Consider the following 21,909-nt stretch of genomic DNA (forward strand, 5'->3'; position numbering starts at 1 on the left):
TCACCAGTTTATAATAACTGTAACACAGAGAGATATCCTGTCAGACTAAACAAAATTATGAGATTGTTTTTCCCTTCTCATATCACCCATTCTTAAAACTGTACAGCGGAGCAGGCGGTAAGCCTTGGACAGCCAGAGAGCTACTTTGTCATCAAATGGAGTAGCAGAGAGCCATGCAGAATTAAATAGATTTAGAATATAAAACATCCATGTAAGAAGCTTAACCTGATTATATTTATCAAAGGAGCCAAATCTAGGTTACAGTAAGGCAACAGTATTTTGAAGGGCTCAACGAGAGAGCTGACATTCACAGTATGCCGCCAGTTTTGTGAAGTCTGATTCTAGCAACGTCACTGCCCCCGTCACGTTTGTCTGTGTTTTTCAGATTTAGTTTTTGAATGGTCATTTTATCTTCCCAGACAACTGCCCCCATTGTTACTAGGATGTGGTGCATTCTAGTATGTCTATGAAGATGTCATTTGTAGTTGAGGAGCTACAGGTTGGAAATCAGTGCTGGTGTGTGGCCTAACTTACAAGATTTGGCTGCAGATCCAAACTTTCCCAGAATTCAGGTTTTGATTCAGGCCTCGCTCGCTATTGAAGCAATAAAGAGACCTGCTTTTTCTGATCAGACTGAACATGTGCTACACTGGAGTTAATAAAAAATACAGGCACTTCTAGGACCCCGTCCCTTTCATCTGTCACCCCCCTATTCTGATGCAGAGGGCCCCAACCCCAGCAAACCCAATTTAGTCGTAATGAATTGTGGAGGAGAAGCACAGAAGTACTTTCTGGGGAGTGCACACTGCTTGTACTCGGCAAAGCTCAGCTCAATGGAATCTCCTTTTACACTCATGTGGATGGGATTGGATAGGGCAGGAATAAGCTGGAACACTGGCAGTGGGTCAGTAGCCTCGCAAATCCAACAAGCCCCCTGCTAAAGGAAGAGGGATAAACACAAACAAAGCAATCGCTATTGCAGTGCTGGAGGTTGCAAGAGCAGTCAAATATTACCACTGCACAGCTTGGGAAAGAGGTTTCCGCCCATACAGTCAGTCCCATGTCCTTCTACCTGGCCTTGGTAACAAGTATGCAATTGGCTTTAAAAATACAAAAACAGAAAAAAGTACTCTACTCAAACTGAGTATAAACAAAATTATACACAAAATGTAATTCCCTCAGCTAGCAGTAACACATCGAAAGTGCCACTATGAAAAGATAAAATCTTTACAAATAAGGCTCATATTCTGTCCTTTGTTCTTGGTAAGCGATGACTAGACACGTTCCATCTCTAGCGAACAACAGGGTTTTTTTGGTCTCCACTCCTTACTGTAAACCTATGTTTATAATGATTACATTACAAATCTAATAAAAGAAATTCACAAAACACCCTGAGTAGGAAATGGTAAAGCTTTATTACGGTTGTCATTTACTTCCAACATTAGATGAAATTGTCATGGACAATGCTTGAGTCTTAAACTAATTGAATAATAATGGTAAGGAGTGAACTGCCCTAAAATAATCTGGATATCAGGTTATGAAATATCATGCAGTCAATAATGGGTGTACCGCTCATTCTGAAAAGGTGCACAATTAATTTAAGAGACCTAGAACAAATGCACATATGTTCCTGACCGTTTTCATGCATTGTATCACTACATGGTCTACAAAATCTCAAATCTATTGACCTTAAAGCCACACTACAAGGCACATCTGTTTAATGGGGTACTGCGGGAGGGCTGAGAGTCACAGAGAGACTTAAGTTTGAAAGGGGAGTGGGCTTCTGGTCCAGCTGATTTTGTTACGGGAACAGAGCTGAACTGTACTCCCTATCAAGCCATGCCTGTCTTCCCGTTTTCACACACACACACAAAAAAAAAAAAAGTATTGAAGCATCTGGCACATAGTGCACTTCTACTTGATGGAAAGTGGTGTTTTTCATCGGTTATACTAAATAGTGCCACATGACTACCAAACGCCAGATGCTACTTTAAAAGAGTAAGTGTGGCCACTATAGATCTAGCAGGTCATGAGCCTGCAAAAGCAGAGAGAAAGCAAAAGGATTGCTGCACTAGAGTGATGTATGTGCTGCATTTGCTAAATATATTCAAAGTCTGGAGCTTCTTAGTTCTCAGCTATTCTTTCCTGCAATCATTAATATACTTTTGACTTTAAAAAACAATCTGTGAATGGCAGGAATCCAATTTATTTTGTGAACACAGTAACCAAGGGCAGATCTCTACTGAAAAACAGAAGAAGATTTATGGAACTAAGCTCTATAGGTGTCTGTACTGTAGTTTTCAACCACCTTCTGTAGAGGGAGCAAAAGGCCTTTTGTAAATAAAGCAGTGCAGGCTAAAATGACTTTTTCCGATCTTTGATTTCATATTCCTAGTTAAAATTGACAAGATGTTTGTGTCACTGCCCTGTGCCCACCACATAAGGGATGGAAAAATGTAACAGAAGGATGAGGAAAGGTCAGAATCCATAGAGAGGAAGTTCAAAGACCTGCACAAGAGGACTTCTCTCAGATTTGTGGATCAGTAGGTACTGCTACCTTGAAGCCCAAGTTCCTCTGAAGACTATTTTATATTTTTTAACCTTTAAAACCACTCTAAGTTAAACTCTTGCAACACCATGGTTTGAAAAAAAGATGTAATAGTTTGCTATTCTTTGTTTTATAAAATCATATTCGACTTCTGGTTTATACTCCACGTACTATAAATTAACCGAGAATACTATAGAAAGAACAGAAGGCTATTCTTGAGTAAAAAAACCTGCCTGTTACTAAGTCTTCATTATTCTACTATTAGCATAATGCTATTCTAATGAGATAGGTATACAGAACCAAAGCAGGCAGATATTTCTATGGAATTTGTAATTGTTAGATAAAAATTATCTTGTGTTTCACAGACAGACTCTTATGCTCAGAGCTGGATTTTATAATATGGATATCTACTAACAACTTATTTGAAGTTATCCAAGATTTATTTATTTGACACTTTAAGAGAGGGCTTTGATTGCTTCCTTCAGGTATAGTTCTAGACATTGTTCAGAGATTTAATTACAAAACTGCTTAAATCAGATGTACACTCCATTATAACCTGTGATATGAAGTACGTAGAGTGCCTATATTTGGAAAGCTTATTTCTAAAATTTATTTTTGATATTTACATTTTGTTAAGATTACTACTACTTTGAAAGTTCTGGAAAGATTTGTGTACAGGTAAAGAGAAGCAAAGGAATCAAACAACAAAACCCACTGAAGTAATCTTTAGTCCCATCCTGCCTCCCCCGCATTTGGCAATGTTTGTCATTTGAAAGGTTGAGTCAAATCCTTATCAATGGTGTCTCAATATTTTCTGGTTGTTTGAAAAGAAGCCAGCTGTCACTCTCTCTTTCATGAAGAGTATTGATGGCCAAAGGCAAATCAGGGAAAGCTATTAAATCAAAATAGATTTTTGTCACTAGTTGTCAAGTCATTCTGAGGCTGTCTCAGTTTTACGGGAGGAACTCTGAGCACACTGACAGTTCACAATTATTTACATTGCAAGCCTTTTCTCACACAGAGAAAAACCTGCTGTGATATACCACATATTACTAGCAAAAAGGCAAAAATGACTTAACTCACATAAGTAAGGCAAGCATGATTTTGCTAGAAATAGGACAGCTTTTTGAGCAAAGATGTCTTATTGTATGCATGATTTGAAAAATTATTTTCATAACATTCTTCAATGCAAACTAGCCCATTAATCGAAATAGTTAAAAAAGAAAAAGCAGATTTTGAGGGTATGCAAGTCATAGGAAAGGGTAAAAAAAGTTCACACTAAATTCCACTTAACAAGGAACACAGACATAAAAATGATGCAGTTCATTAGTGATCCATACAATAATATGGATTTTGAACAGTCCAATACCAACATAATTATTTTTGCACTTTGGGTCAGAATTCAGTCGCAGATTGGAAAATACAAATTAATGCAAGCCATGTGCTTCATGAAGGTGCTACCAGTGGAGTATGCATTTTACTTAATTATGAGGGGAATGTTCTTTTGCAATATAAAGTCAACTCAACATGTTCAAAGGGCATTAGAGAAAACTTGCGATTCTGCAGGAAGATCAAGGACCTAAGATGAAGATGAATTAGCAGGACACGTAGAAATCATAAAGTTAACAGCAACCCAAATGATATGGCAGCACATCTAGTAAAAAAAAAAAAAAAAAATCACAGACAAGGGAAAATATAAACCCTTCCGCAACTATTGACAATTGTTTGCAACTGCAAAACATTGTTGTCGAGGTTCTTTCAAAAGTTTTGCTGTACTTTTTTTAGAATATTTAAGACTACTGTATTCAAATATGGCAGAGGCAGGGAAAGTGAGACATATGGGAATATCTTCCCAAAGCTGTAGGAAAGGTACAAATGGATGAGGGATATACAAAATATATGAAATTTCAGAAGGGAGATAGTGCGACCTAGTGGATGAAGCACTGAATTGGATCTAAGGAGGCCTGGCTCCTATTCCTGGCCCTGCCACAGGTCTGCTGGATGACCATGGGCAATACACGTCGCTCCTCTGTGACTTTGTTTCCCCATCTATAAAATGGGGATAGTGATACTGACCTCCTTTGTGAAGCACTATGAGATCTACCAATTAAAATGCTACATATGACAGCTATTATTACTGAGCAGCTTATTTTAATCACCTTTTTCTTTTAATGAATTAATCATGGCATTTTGGTCTCAACAAGTGTTTATTTTAATCTGTTTCTAAGACAATTATCCACAAGTTTTTCAAAGAGCCTTAATTTGTTCATTTTGTGCCCCCCAATATTTTTCATTACTACTAGACAGTTTAAAAATTCAATCGATTTGTTTTTAAAAAGGCTCTATCTCGCAACAAATAGCAGTGGTGATTTTTATCTTAATGATATTTAATACTTGGTAAAAATATTTTCAAAATATTTCCTGAATTTCTATGTAAATTTACTTGGATGTCTGATATTTCAGGGGCACACATTGAGCCTGATTTCTCCTTTACATTTGGCAGTGGAAAGGGGTCTCAGTGTAAATGAGATCAGGCTCCAAGTGAATTAGAATACCTAGTCCATGACTTTGCAAGATCTGGTTTCTAACTGGGAACAGAAAATAATAAAAGGAAAGGATCTTAGTGTCTGTAGTCCTGACACTGGAATTACTTTTGTGAAAATAATCGAAAAAACCCGCTGTTCTGTATAATGTGACCTCGCTGCCAGCCATGGCTAAACAGAGGCCTGAGAATAGGAAAGATGGGGGATTTAGGTCGGACTGCAGCAGAACAGCTATGGGATGACAGAATATCTTTGACCAAACAGAAACAGTCTGACGTATTTATGGGGGCTAACGGCTCTCAAATTTTAGAGAGAAAAAAAATAAATCTGTAAAAATTTTCTCTCAACCATTTCAAGTTACATCAGGCTCAACATTATCCATGTTATATGCTCGAAAGCAATTTTTGTTGTTGCAAATATGGTCTGCGTTTATTAAGCTGATTAGTTTTAAAAAGTGCAACACCAATGTTAACCTGGTTTCACATAATAATCTAGACCCAAGCTTGACAAAGTAAGATCTTTGATTGGGTCAATTTAAAATGGGGCATATGTAGTTTTTGCTATTATGCACAGTGATAATTTTTCTGCCTTAACACCCATACCATGCGGCACAATTATAGTTGTTGTATGGATATCCAAAATGTTCTTAACATAAAACCTTCTACACACCAAGGTAATGTTTTTAATTTAAAATGTGTTTGGTTTTTAAAATAAACAAAAAACAAAGTGAGTCATCATGAAATAAACTAGAGCTGGGTGTGTATTTTCCATCAATTTTTTTTTGGTGGAAAATATTTCTGCAAAAGGGAAATTATCTATGGTAATATTTCTATTTTCCATCAGTAGAACTGAAACAATATAGTTTCTGGTCAGATTAACCTAAACTGAAATGTTTCTGTTTGTCAAACCAAATTGACATTTCATTTTGCATCAATTCAACATTAATTTTTGTCTGCCTGAGCTGCTGCGGTGCCTCCGGGAAGCTGTAGTCTGGACGCTCATGCTCCCATTCGCCTCTGTCTAGCAGACTCCCTGGTGAGACTACAATTCCCATGATACACCACAATCTCATTTCTGGCTGACCGGCTGTGGTGCATCATGGGAGATGTGGTCCAGCCAGGGAGCCCAGCCCATAGAAGAGAATGGGGCCCTGAGGCACCAGTGACAATTTCAGCAGAAACAGATTAATGTCAGACTAAGCCAAAACTAAACATTTTGACATTTCCAAATTCAGTCATTTATGAACTTTCTGTTCAGTATGAAAATAAATGCTGAAATATCACAATTTCCTCTGGAACAAAAATTTCAATTTTTAACTACCTCTGAAATGGTCACTCTACCAAATATTCTCTCTCACACAGTCTATGGGAATCAAACATTCAAATATATGCATGTACTGTGCTGTGTTTATTTGAAACTATTATTGGAATATATATATGCCTGCATTTATTTCAATATACAGATGTCCAGTTTCAATATTGAGATATCTAGCTATAAGCAAGCTTCCCTCTCTTTCCTATACTCAAACTCAAAAGCTCAAACAACAATGAAAATGGCTTGAGTATATTGTCCAAAATATATTCACCTTTGAACTTGGATTAAATACAAACAATTTCAACTCAAAGTGTGACTTTTCTAGAAAGTCGTGACCAAATGAAAATGTGTTATAATTAAGGCTGCAAGTTTGTCACAGAGGTCACAGAAGTCACGGATTCCGTGACTTTCTGTGACCTCCGTGACTTCTGCAGCAGCCGGTACGCCTGGTCCGGTGGCAGCCTGAGCAGCTCAGGCAGCCCCTGGGCCAGTCGCACTGGCCGCTGCTGGGGCAAGTCTCAGGCCACCGTGACCCCCTATCCCCCAAGCAGCAGCAGCAGCAGGAGTTTGGGTGTGGGAGGGAACTGGGGGTTGGGGCACAGGACAGGGTGAGGGCTCTGGGTGGCGCTTACCTCAGGGGGTTCCCCGGAAACTGCGACATCTCCCTCCCTGAGCTCCTAGACAGAGGCGTGGCCAGGCAGCTCTGCGCACTGCCTCCGCCTGCAGGCACCACCCCCGCAGCTCCCGGGTGAAGGCAGCGTGTGACCTGTTCATGACTTTTACTAAAAATATCCATGACTAAAACGTATCCTTAGTTACAATGAAAGTGTCTCCTGTCAATTGCAGCTTTATTATAACCTTTATGCTTTGGTAAAGAGTGGCAGAACAATGACATTCTGAGCTACATTCACCCTTAACGCTGTTCTCTTCCTGCTGTGTCTAAATATAACAGCAAATTGGGTTTACAAAGATTTCAAAAGACTTGGCAATGTCACATTCTACTGTTACAATTCTTTTTGTTTCAATAGGTGCCATGTTGACAGATGTGATTATTTTATTGCACAACTACAGCTACGCTATTTCAGTGCCGAAGGAAGAACTACATAGTGTAGGGGGCTGTGATGTGTCATTCCATATTCTTTATGAAAATATGCTTATGAAATTAATATGACATAACAGATATACTTTATGCAAGATGGGTCATATGAGATATCATTGGAAATGTTATGATTTACTGAATGTGATTATCCTATTTGTACGCCTGTATCATTTCTGTATCTGAAATTAGGAATATTGACTATGTATCTGTATTTCAACTATGCTACTTTGGGTGACACCCACTGCCAACCCTTCAGGTACAACAACGGAAAAGCCGGACAGGGCAGATGGCCCGTCAACAAGGACAATGGACTGTAAAAGAGCTTAGTCTTCGTGTGAACCTGTGGGTCAGCCTGTGAAGAATTGCTACAAGGCCCTACAGAGTCAAATGGTCTTGTCACCAGATACTAAAACATTACCGGGGACTTCTTCTAACTTTCCACTGTTAAGGGGGGGGGGGTCAAACTAGGGAAACAAAGGACTCCTGCCTTATGCAAATCCTATTTAAGGGTGAGGAGTGAGGTAATCTGGGCCATCAGTTCTCCCCTGCTACCCCACCCAAGATGACTGCTGGAAACAACTAAAACTGAACTGGGGGAAAGAACTGAGCCCAAGCTGGAAGGGCATCTGGCCTGTGAAGAAGATTATTAGAACCACATTTAGGGTGAGAATTTACATGTAACCAGTTTCTTTAGTGTATTAAGCTTAGTTTGCGTGGTCTGTTTTATTTTCTTAGTAATCTGCTTTGTTCTGTCTGCTACCTCCTTAACTACTTAAAATACACATTTATAGTTAATACATTTATTTCTGGATTATAATATAACCCAATTTATATGATTTCTAACTGGAAGGGGGCGAGAAATTGTGCATACCCTCTTCCACATTGAGGGAAGAGGCGACTATAAAAGACGGTTACTCACCTTTGTAACTGTTGTTCTTCGAGATGTGTTGCTCATATCAATTGCAATTAGGTGTGCGCGCTCGCACCGCGTGCATAATCGTCGGAAGATTTTTACCCTAGAGACACTCGGTGGGTCGGCTGAGGTGCCCCCTGGAGTGGCGCCCAATATATGCCCCTGCCGACCCAGCTCCCCCTCAGTTCCTTCTTGCCGGCTACTCCGACAGCAGGGAAGGAGGGCGGGTTTGGAATGGACATGAGCAACACATCTCGAAGAACAACAGTTACAAAGGTGAGTAACCGTCTTTTCTTCTTCGAGTGCTTGCTCATATCGATTCCAATTAGGTGACTCCCAAGCCTTACCTAGGCAGTGGGGTCGGAGTTAGAAGTCGCGCGATGGAGGACCACTGAACCAAATGCAGCATCGCCCCTGGACTGCTGCACTATGGCATAGTGGGAAGTGAAGGTATGTACTGATGACCAAGTTGCTGCCCTACACATCTCCTGTATGGGCACATGAGCCAGGAAGGCGGAGGACGAAGCTTGAGCCCAAGTAGAGTGGGCAGCGAGGCGGGTAGTTGGGACACCAGCCAAGTCATAGCACGCATGGATGCCTGATGTGATCCAAGACGAGATTCGCTGCGAGGAGACCGGGAGGCCCTTCATCCGGTCTGCCACCGCTACGAACAGCTGGGACGTCTTCCTAAAAGGTTTTGTTCATTCGATGTAAAAGGCGAGAGCCCTACAAACATCTAGGGAATGCAGCTGTTGCTCTCGTCACGAAGCGTGTGGCTTCAGAAAGAAGACCGGGAGGAAGATGTCTTGGTTGACATGGAAGGCAGACACCACCTTAGGGAGGAAGGCGGGGTGTGGTCGCAGCTGTACCTTGTCCTTATGGAACACCATATACGGTGGGTCCGATGTGAGGGCCCGAAGTTCCGACACTTGTCTCGCCGATGTGATAGCGATGAGGAAAGCTGTTTTCCAGGAAAGGTACAGAAGCGAGCAGGTGGCCATCGGCTCGAAGGGGGCACCCATGAGTCTAGCTAGGACCAGATTGAGGTCCCACGTAGGGGCCGGATGACGAATTTGCGGGTACAGATGTTCCAAACCCTTGAGGAACCTGCTGACCATGGGACTGGAGAAAACCGAGCGCCCGTTTTCGCCAGGGTGGAAGGCTGAAATCGCTGCTAGGTGTACTCCGATGGATGAGACAGCTAGGCCTTGCTATTTCAGGGACCAGAGATACTCTAGGATGGTAGGTACTGGCACTTCCAGAGGGACAGTATTGCTCAGGGCACACCAGCAGGAGAAGCGCTTCCATTTGGCCAGGTATGTGGACCTAGTGGAGGGCTTTCTGCTACCCAAGAGTACTTGCTGCACCGAACTGGAGCAACACAGCTCAGATTGAGTTAGCCATGCAGTATCCATGCTGAGAGATGGAGGGACTGCAGGTCCAGATGACGTAACCTGCTGTGTTCCTGAGTGATCAGATCCGGCCACAATGGTAGAGAAATTGGTTTGGTTTCCGACAGATTGCGGAGTGTGGTGTACCAATGTTGTCTGGGCCACGCCGGAGCAATCAAGATTAAGCGGGCCTTGTCTCTGCGTAACTTGAGAAGGACCTTGTGGACCAACGGAAATGGAGGAAAGGCATAGAGCAGGTGGTCTTTCCACGGTATCAGGAAAGCGTCCGACAGGGAGCCCGGGGAGCGTCTCTGGAGAGAGCAGAACACCTGGCACTTCTGATTCTTGCGAGAGGCGAAAACGTCTATGTGGGGAAATCCCCACTTCCGGAAAACAGAATGGATAACGTCCGGACGTATCGACCACTTGTGAGGCAGGAAGGACCTGCTGAGGCGATCTGCCAAGGTGTTCTGGACTCCTGGGAGAAACGACGCCACCAGGTCGATTGAGTGGGCTATGCAAAATTCCCAGAGGTGTATGGCTTCCTGACAGAGGAGGGATGACCACGCTCCGCCTTGCTTGTTGATGTAAAACATAGCCGTTGTGTTGTCTGTGAAGATTGTGACACAACGGCCCTGAAGGTATTCGCAGAATACCTGACACGCCAGGCGTACTGCTCTCAGTTCCCTTACGTTGATGTGCAGGGTTATTTCTTGTGTGGACCAAAGACCTTGTGTGCGAAGGTCTGCGAGGTGAGCACGCCAGCCCAGAGATGACGCGTCCGTGGTCAGGACTAGAGATGGCTGTGGGGCATGGAATGGCATCCCCCGCAAACAAAGCTGGGGTTTAGCCACCAACCCAGAGAGGATAAGACCTCCGTCGGCACTGTGAGTACTGTGTCCAAACTGTCTTGGCCTGGACGGTACACTGACGAGAGCCAGGTCTGAAGCGGACAGAGGCATAGTCTGGCACGTCTGGTCACGAAGGTGCACGAGGCCATGTGGCCCAGAAGACCGAGACACATGCTTGCTGTCAAGGTCGGGAAGCTTTGGAGGCTGTGAATAATGGTCATCATGGACTGGAAGCGGGCATGTGGTAGGCACGCCCTGGCGAGATTCGAGTCCAGGGTCGCCCCAATGAAGTCTATTCTTTGGGTTGGCTCCAAAGTGGACTTTTTGGTGTTGAGCAGCAGGCCCAGTTGCCTGAACAAGCTCATGATGAACTGAACATGAGACTGCACCTGTATCTTGGAACGACCCTGAATGAACCAGTCGTCGAGGTACGGAAACACTTGGATCAGATGTCGGCGGAGCGGGGCCGCTACGACAGCCATACAAAACTTACTATTAACTACACCATGACTGTTAAAACTATTAAAAACTACACTGAACAACTATCTACAGTACAACGAGTAAAGAGCTAGGGATGTGGAGATCAGCTATGCTGCGCTCCACAGTTCCAACGACCGTCACGGGCGGTAAGAAGGAACTGAGGGGGCGCTGGGTCGGCAGGGGCATATATCCGGCGCCATAAGGGCGCCACTCCCGGGGGCGCCTCAGCCGACCCACCAAGTGTTGCTAGGGTAAAAATCTTCCGACGATCGTGCGTGCACACCTAATTGGAATCGATATGAGCAAGCACTCGAAGAAGAATATATATTTCGGTCTGTACTCCAAGGGAGGTGGACATCTAAGTGCTGGAGCAAGTCCCTTAAGCTGAGACTTCCCAGAGCTGATCTGCAACTGGGTGTGGCCCTGCCTGTGTGTGTGTTAGAGGAGGTTTTAAGAGCCTGGCTCAGCAACACAGGTAAAAGGAGGCCCAGGCTGGGAGAACAGGTAAACTCAGTGGTATCTCAGCACATCAGGTGACTTCCCAAGGGGTCCAACCCATCACAGGGGCCAAGTATCGTAGGATAATACAATTTATAAAGAAAAAAATCCATAGAGTACAACTCATTTACAAAAGAAGGTTTAGAGTGCTGTAGAATCCATTGCTTCTGTAGAAAATCACAGCCCAATCAGAAGATTCACTTGTTGGCGAGAACAACATCTTGGCATCGAATAACAAATCATACAACTCAAAGCTCAAGAGTAGCCTACATCTTGAAATGACAAAATTCATCAGGCCACATTCTGGCTAGTGCGAGGAAAGTGACATCTGTTGATCCCAACTAAATGGGTGCCCATACTGTACTCTGCAACAACGGCCATACTGTGGGATCATTGTCTGGCCAGCAGTAACCCCAGGTAAAGCAGCAGGTGCAGGAACGAGCACAGAAAATATAAACACCATTGCTGGGTTGGGGATCACACACACACACACACACACACACACTTTACCTCTAGACCTTGTCCTACATCTCCTCTAATGAATGACTTTCAGTAGCTTCTCTGTGGGCTTAGGAGGGGAACTGAAATAGGAACGACTAACTTCCATTCTGCACTCCCCACTGCCAGGAGCCTATACACAATGCCTGCCAGAATTCATCCCATTTTACTATAAAATGTATGTGACATGTTAAATTAGCATTAAAATTACTCCCATTTAGTCAACACAATTTACCTTTGAAAAAGCGCATTCAAGTCCATGGGAAATACATCCACTAGGAGAACTTAGTTAATTCTCTTTTTTACAGTGGTTCAGAATCAGTGCGATTGTCTATGTAATTAATGCATTTCTTTTATAATAGAACACCAGATAAAGATAACTTACTTCATACTAGGGAGGATGGATGCAGCTGTGAGAGGGGGAGAAAGTCGAGGAGGAACATCATATTCTTCATTTCCTAGATGGCCATTTGAAAATACCTGAAAAATGGACAGAAATGTTACTCGGATATTGTTACTTATACAGCATCACAGGAGTGTACTGCTTTACAAGTTCAGAAAGGTCTACTCGCCCACCCGCCAGGAGTCTGAAGTCTGAACTGATGGACACAGCGCAAACACTTGCTGCAGACTTGTGCTCCTGAATCTTAGCTTCCATTAAATTATACATAAAGACTGAAACATTAATCAAGTATTAAAACTCATGCAATGTTAACTTTGAGAACTGGCAGACGTAGAACAGCAATGCAGAGGTGAGAATGGCCTTGTTCATCCAAATGGGTTAAGCCTGAAACCTAAAGATGACAATTTAGATGTCAACTGGTGAAAGGGCCAGTATATGGCCTCTCCAGAGCTCAATGGCATGGCATTTTCACATTGGTTGGCTACTCAGATTGAGTAACATGACACCTCTACCAGCCATGAGACTGGACCCATGAAACATTACTACCAAGCTCTAATCGGAACTGTAAATGTAAATCCAATACTCTCTTAAAATATGACTCAAATTAAAGGGCTTTCAACAAGAGTCTAGCTGGATGTAAGGGTTGGTGCTTTCTCTGTGGGAATCTGGATGGGAAAATAGTCACTCTGTAAACAATATCATGGAATTCTAGAGCTCCTTTCACTGGATCATGTCAAAGCACTTTACCAGCACTTATTAAATTCCCACTTCATCCCTTTGAAGTATGTATAATATCCACTTTACGAAATGGAGACACAGAGGTTAAGCAGCTTGTCCAAGGTCACACAGCAAACAGACAGAAGAGGCAATGCATGTCTTTCAATTGTAGTGAGTTAAATCACATATCCATCCTTTCTCTCTTCATAATACAAGTTATATATTTTCCAAGCTAAAGAAAGAAATTACAGTAGAGCAGCTCAGAGTTAATAGACTGGTCTAAGAATCATTACTGAACCTCTTGATAAAACTGATTACAGTGGAATCAAGAATATTTTTCTTAGGTCATTGCTAAGGCCACAGCTATCCAATGTCTTTAAATCTATAGCTGAACAGCTTTAAATCAGCATCTTCTACTTATGGAAAAGATTTCTCAGTTTTCATGAAAATCAGGTGAAGATCGTTAAGAGTAAAGAGGTTTTAGGGCAAGATACAAAGCCCACTCACCCCAATAGCCTTAGAATAGGGCTGTCAGTCAATAAAATCTCCAAGCTATATGTTTAAGTAATTTTAAATACAATTTTAATAAAAGTAGCAACATGTGCTGGCAATCAGTATTTTCAACTTGTGTGCCTTCCTGCAAATAAACAACACTGACAATACAAAAATGGTAATTTTTCAGTTTTAAAAGGCAAAGCTATATAATGTTCAGGCAATAGATTTTAAGCCCCAGGGGCATTAAAAAGACTTATTAACTCACATGAAAAAGGTAGTCTCTGATATCAGTAGGGAAGTCGAACATTCCACTCTGACGAAGGGCATGTTCATTGCCTTGATGCCTAATTTTAGAATCTACAGTTTTCAGGCATATACAGCGGGTGAAAACCAACTCCTCAGAAATAATATTTTCCTAATTAAAAATACAACATTTTTTCACCTGCTTGAAAAGCAAATGGAGTAATTCAAACAGCCTTTATTGGAGAAAGTCTCAAATTAGTAATTTTAAATACTTGAGAAGTTCTCTATTTTACATGTGTGAAGATGATCTCCAGTAATTACTGGAAAATTATGCAAGTTCTCTTTATTCCTCTAAGGCATTCTATGACCATCTTAATTTTCAAATCCATTTTTTAACCTTTGAAACTAGTTGTTCAAGTACTACAATACAGGATTTTAGCTATTTGTTTTGTCTTGTTTTAAAAACAGAGTTAGCAAAGAATTAATGGATATACTCTGTTTTCATGAAAGTATTCCTCTCACCTGTCTTAAAGGACTGAGAAATTCAAGCTAAAAAACCTGAATACACAAATACCTGTTAATCAAAAAACAAAACCGAGCACTAAAAGGGAGGGCTCGATGTAAGTTAGGATACACACTTTTCCAGTTATATTGGCAATAACCACAAGGCCAAGTAAAACTTTAATTACCAAAACATTGTATTTTGGGAATACAGTGTACCTAGTTTGTCATTTTAGTCTTAAACTGAGTTTAGAGACTAAAAATAAGAGGAAGGGTCAGAACTGTGCATTACTGACATAGATATAACACATTAAGAGCAAATGAGAAAACTTCATTAAGGCTCAATTTCCTATTGTCACTTTACAAATCAACTGTAATGTTAAGAAATCCCTTGAGGATGGGTGTTTTGTGGGTTTTTTTTGGTACCATGTCAATTGTTTATTTTAATCCCACTTTTACTTGAGTGGTTTGCTGATGTGTGACTACAACAATAATGGAACAGTACGCAAAGATACAACATAAAAAAAAGACATTGCTTAAGGGACAAATTTTAAGCCAGTCCTCCACATTATTTATTATGTGCTGGCTCTGAACTTATTCATGTGCAAAACTGCATATACATACGTGCCTCTGCACTTTACATGTACAAACATTTGCAATGTATACATTAAAAATTCTAACATCTACATGCACCATTAGAATTTGTATCTGCAAAACCCAGCAGCACAGATGCATGAAAGCACCCACATAATTTTCCACATGCACAAATCGAGGCCTAATGGCTGAAAGCCATATCCTAATATTCCAGTGAACGAAAAGCTCTGCATAATGTATTCATTTTCCTGAAGGATGCAACTGCACCTTTTGTGAAAGCTGTATTTTATGACAGACAACCACAATGATACTCATGTAACACATAAACTTGGACTTCTGACAAGTTTTATGATGTGCTCTACATTGATGCTGGCCACAGAGATGCGATATGTTTGCTTTAGGTACCATGTACTAGCAATCAACTGGGTAAATCCCTAAGGCTCTGTCTGATGTTCTATATTCACTGAAAGTATATTACCAAAAATAGTTTTTGCTGACTTGTGTGCATGCAAGTTTGCCATAGGAGTCATGGACATGCATCTGAGGGCAACATTTGACCCTTATGGAAGAGATATTCTATTATTTTGAAATATCTAAAAATAACCCTACATCAAACCATTATAGAGGACAAGACTCACAATCACAGTGGAGCAAGAGAATTAACATTCAATCATTACTAATATAGAAGAACAGCTCTAATATGGGATATTTACTCTTATATAAGAGGCAAACTGTATCTGACCTTCTACCTCCAATACCAGCTACTGGCCTTTAGATGGCCCTATACATAACTGTTCTCAGGAAAGATGCTAATAGTACAGTAAAATGTGTATCATTTCTTTTATGAAGCTTGTAAGACAGTGAAAGCTAGTTAAAATAGAAGCACATTCTCCAACTTAACAACTATGCTGGATATTGTTTCCCGTTGAGATTTATTAAGATGTCAGCAGAGATTTCACTAGATTTTCACTGCTTTGGGTACTTTTTCTAGAGTGATTTTTGATCACATCAGAATGTCTGCTATAATGTGGCTCTGCCTCACCCACCAATTTCATAACTTTCAATATCAGGACTCTAGTACTAAAAAGCAGCATTAGAAGTCTGTTCCATTTTCAAAATTAATCATATTTATTTGGACATATTATATGCAATTGTCCAGAGCTGCCATAATGGATCTTGAGCCTACTTGCAGTTTTGGAGGCAGAACTCACTGGCTCAAAATGCTAGTGGAGTTAGAAATAATTTGAACAGATTCGTGCCATACTTGTGGACAGGGGAAGTCATAATGCCACACCATACTACTCAGCCTGGCCCAGGAAAGAATCACACAGGCCTCTCCCTTCATCGGGCCACAAGAAAGCCAGGGCCTCGAAAGGAAGTTGCAAATAGCATCATCCTCCATCTCCCAATCCCCTTCACCACAGAGAGCTGATGAGGCATCCTCTAAGGCTGGCTCCTTCACATCAAAAATTGCTACCTCCAAGCTACCCATGTCTGCCTTACCAGCCACTGCTGGTTACTGCAGCTCCCACAGCAGGTGCCCTCTATCTCCCTATTCAAGTCCACAGAAGGAGTATAGAGAACCAGACAAAGATCCCGCTGCAAAAATGGATGTTATTGCAATTAACTGCAACAAGAACGAGCAGAGATACAAGCATAGCTCAATTCTAGTTATGCTAATACTGCAACCTTATGGCTTTCCTTCAATGAGGTTTACAGGAGTTATAATATCAAATTGAGGATTGCAGCACATGGGGTTGTGACTAAGGGCACTTTGGGTACGTCTACACTGTGATAAAATACCCGTGGCATGGCGGCAGCTGGCCTGGATCAGTTGACTCGGGCTTGTGGGTAGTGGGCTGCAGGGCTATAAAATTGCAGTACAGATGCTAGGGCTCAGGGTGGAGCCTGGGCTCTGAGACCTTACGATAGGGGAGGGTCTTGGAGCTTGGTCTCCAGTCCGAGCATGTACACTGCAGTTTATAGGTGCGCAGCCTGGGCCCTGCAAGCCCAAGTCAGCTGACCCAGGCTCTGAGACTAGATGCTGTGGGTTTTTTAATCACAATGTCGATGTGCTCTTTTTACTGTAAAAAAGGGCAATTTATACATTTGATTTATACATATATATACACACATACACACACATCGGTATACAAGGTATCTGATTTATAATTTGTTCTACTTTTTTTTAAATGTATAAGCTATGACATGTGCATTTATTATTTAAACCTATTTCGTGGTTTGCTGTGGTTACAGAGTCTGCATCTCATCTAAGACTGGAGCATTTATCAATAAATGCATATGTAACTTTAATATGGTATTTCCAAAGACAACATATAACTGAAGTCAGTAACAGCACCAACTCTAAGGATCATTTGCTAGAAGAATATAGCAAATCTAGAATAGTTTTTCCTGCGCTGCCATTTTTGTGATGGCTTCAAGTTAGGATTTAATTTTAACTGAACCTCATTTACTGCTGCTTTAAATTAGAGTTTAATGAGCCTCTCTTATTTACAGCCTAATAAGTATCGACAGGAAAGCTTCAAATGAAGCAGATTGACATCAGCCAACATAAATGGCACTTTAACCAATGTGAGACTTCACGTTGGATTAACACATAAAATTAGGCTTCATGCTTTGTGCCACGCATCTCTTACCTTGGCACCTTCTAAAGGCAAATCATGGCGTCTATGTTTTCTCATAAATCCTGGGTCAGAACCCATTCGGTTGTGCCTTCCATTTATATTCGAACTTGCAGTGAGTCCTGGTTTGGGGGAACTGTCATTTAGGATTCGACATCCTATTAATGGACTTGTCCCAAACACATCTCTGGGGCACCAGGCTTCAAGTGGCACAGGCTGGTCTCTGGAAGGCACACTTTCAGGATGATGCAAATGTCTACTTATCCTGTTGTCCGGCGGGATAGGAGGGGGTCTCTCAGGTGGAGGTGGAGGAGGATCTCGCAAGGGAGGTGGTGGTGCTGGGAGGGGTTTATCCTGTTTCCTCACCATACATGGAGAAGACTAAACAAAACCAGAAATTAAAATAAATTAAGTCTATGGATGTACAACTCATGAAAATGTACCGCTTTACCTTTTTTGTCTAAGGGACAAACTTCAGGCAGAGGCTAAGCAGGCATTTGTCTAAGATGAGAGATCTTAAGGTGGCATCATAATAGTATTGGGACGCATCAATATGCCAATCCCAACCCCCCTCTGCTCCACCAGTGGGGTTCTTGATCAGCAACTCTCCCTTCAGAAAACATTCCCATTTCTGCAGGGGTGAAGGGGGGGAGGGGGGAGGAAGGGCTGGCATCTCGGGGTGATGAAACTTCTCCAGAATCCTCCTTTGCTCTGGCTTCCACAATACCTCCTTTGAAGCACTGCTACAGGCCATGCAAAGGATTCTGGGACATATTTGGGAGCTCAAAATGTCTTCTGCAGAAAAAAAAAAAACATTTTTGGAGTGGGGAATAACACAGTAAAATGGACTGGGTGGCGAGGGAGGGAGAAAAGGAGCATGGAGCAGCAGTGGTTAGGGACCAGGAGGCAGAATGGACAAGTCCCATTTTTGTTTAGGACACATATGCACCTATGGTCAACTCTGCTCTTTACATGCCATCTACTACTAGAACAAACTTGTTCAAGTCACTCAGGTGACATGCTCACTGTATATTTATGCTTTCAGTTCACACACAGTACATTTCCTCTGTCAGAGCATTTCCTTGTTCAGATTTGAACAGCATTAGAAATTAAATGAAATATATTTTAAAATTGTTCGCAAAAATAATGAACCCAAGTATATTTTAAAAAGCAGGAAACTGGTCAAAGGAATATATCTAGGGCGTTATAACGCTCCTATAAGCGTAGTATATGAGAAAAAAAGGCATTTTCATAAGAATTAGATTATTACCACCATCTTGCAAAATTATGCTCCTCAAGTCATCTGAGGTGTCCACCCCCAGAAAAATCATTACTATTAATCATCATGGTAAAAGGTAAGCAAATTTTGTGCCTGGATGGTATAGAATTTTGCAAGGCTGCATTGTTTTTCTGAAAGATATGCTCTAGGAATTATTTTGGTTAAGTTTTATAGCCTGTATTACAGTAGAACCTCAGACTTATGAACACCAGAATTATGAACTGACCAGTCAACCACACACCTCATTTTGAACCAGAAGAATGCAATCAGGTAGCAGCAAAGCCAAGAGACAGACAGACACACACAAAACAAATACAGTACAGTACTGCACTAAACATAAACTACTAAAAAAAATAAAGGGAAAGCAGAATTTTTCTTCTGCATAGTAAAGTTTCAAAGCTGTATTAAATCAATCTTCAGTTGTAAACTTTTGAAAGAATAACCGTAACGTTTTGTTCAGAGTTACGAACAACCTCCATTCCCGTGTTCGTAACTCTGATGTTCTACTGTATACAGCATGCCAGACTAGATCACAATGGTCCTTTCTGGCCCAGGGATCTATGAATATTAACACTACAAGAAAAATAACCCACAATTTTGCTGAAAGGAAGAAAGCACTGCATTTAGCCTTACAGTGCAGGTACTCCCTCTATGAATTTCTAGGGCAACTGTCTATCTCCTTTAATCACACTAAATACTAACTTATTCCACTAGTAGACCGCCACAGAAATAAGTGGAACTACTTCTCAGGTGCTATTCAACATGAGTAAAAGTGGCTAAATCTAGCTTCTACTTAATGAACTTTTCCAAGAAGGCTACAAGGTAGGGCTGGTCAAAAAATTTCTGTCAACATTGTTTTTCAAAGAAAATTGGGTTTTTGACTAAACATTTTTTGTGGAAAGTGTCTTTCTGTGAAAAATTGCAACTTTTTATTGCAAACCTGGAAATTCAGTGTTGGGTTTTTGTTTTTCAACTAAAAGTCAACTTTTTTTCAAACAGCTTTACTGCAAAGTTTTTAACAAAATGTAATTTTCTAGTAAATAGTGGTACACCTCTACCCCGATATAACGCTGTCCTCGGGAGCCAAAAAATCTTACCGCATTATAAGTGAAACCTCGTTATATCAAACTTGCTTTGATCCGTCAGAGTGCGCAGCCCCGCCCCCCCGGAGCACCGCTTTACCGTGTTATATCCGAATTCGTGTTATATCGGGGTAGAGGTGTATCTGGCGGAGGTAGCTGAAATTTTTTGATTTGACAGAAGAACAGTGGACTATATACAATATTGAAAAATACATTTTCCGTGTGGGGTGCAAAGAATTCAATATATACTCCAAAAGAAGGAGTAGTGTGTGTCTCTTTCCCTTTGTACTACACTAAAGAGTAGGGCATCCCTCGAGCCCTTGATCAGAGATTTTCAGTTAGTGTCCATTCGGCCCATGCATGGGCCTTATGCCTCCTTGTGACAGATACGTAGGGGTGCACAGGCGAATTGCCCTTAGTTCCTTCTCCACTCAAACATCCCCTTATGAAGAGTCTGAAGCAGAGGGGAAGTAGGACAGGTAGTGGCGAACCCACAGGGGGACACATCTCAACGAACAATTATTGCACACAATGAGTAACCTTCTTCTTTGAGTAGTGTCCCTATGGGTGTTCCACTTCAGGGGACTTCCGAACAGTAACCACAGATTGCGGAGGAAACTTCACAGAGTTCAGAACTGCAGAACCAAGTGCCGCATCAGATGTGACAGCACAGATCAGGGCGTAATGATTTGAAAGAGTATATACTGAAGCCCATGTAGCGGCCCTACATATTTCAGATACTGGTACATTCTTCAGTAATGCCATAGGGCAGGGGTGGCCAAACTGTGGCTCATGAACCACATGAAGCTCTTTTTTCATTGAAGTGCGGCTTGTGGAGCTCCCTAGCGCCCCCCCGCTCTCCCCTCCATTCCCACCTACCAGCCCGGGGGACTTTTGCCCAGAGATCCAGTCTTTTCTGAGCCTTGTCATATGGTATAGACTTAGACAAGTGCTGCCTACCCTGCTACCGTTTACTGCATCCAGGAAGTTAGGTTGAGGGTCAGGTTAAGTCAGAATCCTTAGGTGGAACGTGCTGCTTCTTTCGTATGGCTTGGGTAGGTAGCAACAACTACAAATTTATATCTTAAGTTTGAGAACCAGCACACTGCCAGCAAAGGAACGAATGGGACATTCAGATATGATGTGCTCTATTGCTTGACCACAGTCGCATACCCAGTGTTTGCCTCATTTTCCATTTAAAGAGGGTTTGTCCACATCTCCCATGAGATGTCCTGATGTAATTCAATCTGCAACAGTCTTTCTGACATGAATCAAATCCCGGTGGTTCCTCAACAGGATGAACAACGAGCTGTTTGTTTTGAGAGGTCGAATTGCTCCATGTGACTCTCCATTGAGCCTCAGCATCAAAGTTGGGTGTAAGGATCTTGATATGGTTCCATAGAGGGTTGCAGGATTTTAATCTTGTCTTTAGCGGTTCTGCAGGTCACAGTGCAGTGGGATCTCCGTATTTGCATTGACATGATTAAGAAAGCGAGATGTATGAGCAGCTCTTCTAATCTGTGGAGGCTGGATGTGCAATAGGACCGGGAGCCAGTCAACTGGAGTAGATTTGAGCGTCTCCGACACTATGCACATAGCATTATTGAGTTGAGCGTCAAGGAGTTTAGTTTCAGAGTGGTAGCTGTGTTAGTCTGTATCAGCAAAAACAACGATGAGTACTTGTGGCACCTTAGAGACTAACAAATGTATTTGGGCATAAGCTTTTGTGGGCTAAAACCCACTTCATCAGATGCATGGAGTGAAAAATACAGTAGGAAGATATATATAGCAGTACATGAAAAGATGGGAGTTGCCTTA

The 21,909-nt window shown here is 41.7% G+C and overlaps 1 protein-coding gene across 1 annotated transcript in view; it reads right to left on the reverse strand.

Moving 5' to 3' along the window:
* CBLB (Cbl proto-oncogene B) overlaps positions 1–21,909 on the reverse strand; it is a 193,596-nt gene that overhangs the window by 18,625 nt on the left and 153,062 nt on the right. The window contains exons 12-13 of the mRNA XM_029913263.1: positions 17,746–18,111; positions 12,521–12,615 (exon numbers count right to left, since the gene is read on the reverse strand). Of these exons, the coding sequence (XP_029769123.1) occupies positions 12,521–12,615; positions 17,746–18,111 (461 nt within the window). The remainder of the gene's footprint in view (positions 1–12,520; positions 12,616–17,745; positions 18,112–21,909) is intronic.

This window comes from Terrapene carolina, unplaced genomic scaffold (assembly GCF_002925995.2).
Source record: "Terrapene carolina triunguis isolate 2854851 unplaced genomic scaffold, T_m_triunguis-2.0 Scaffold558, whole genome shotgun sequence".
NCBI classification, from domain to species: Eukaryota; Metazoa; Chordata; order Testudines; family Emydidae; genus Terrapene; species Terrapene triunguis.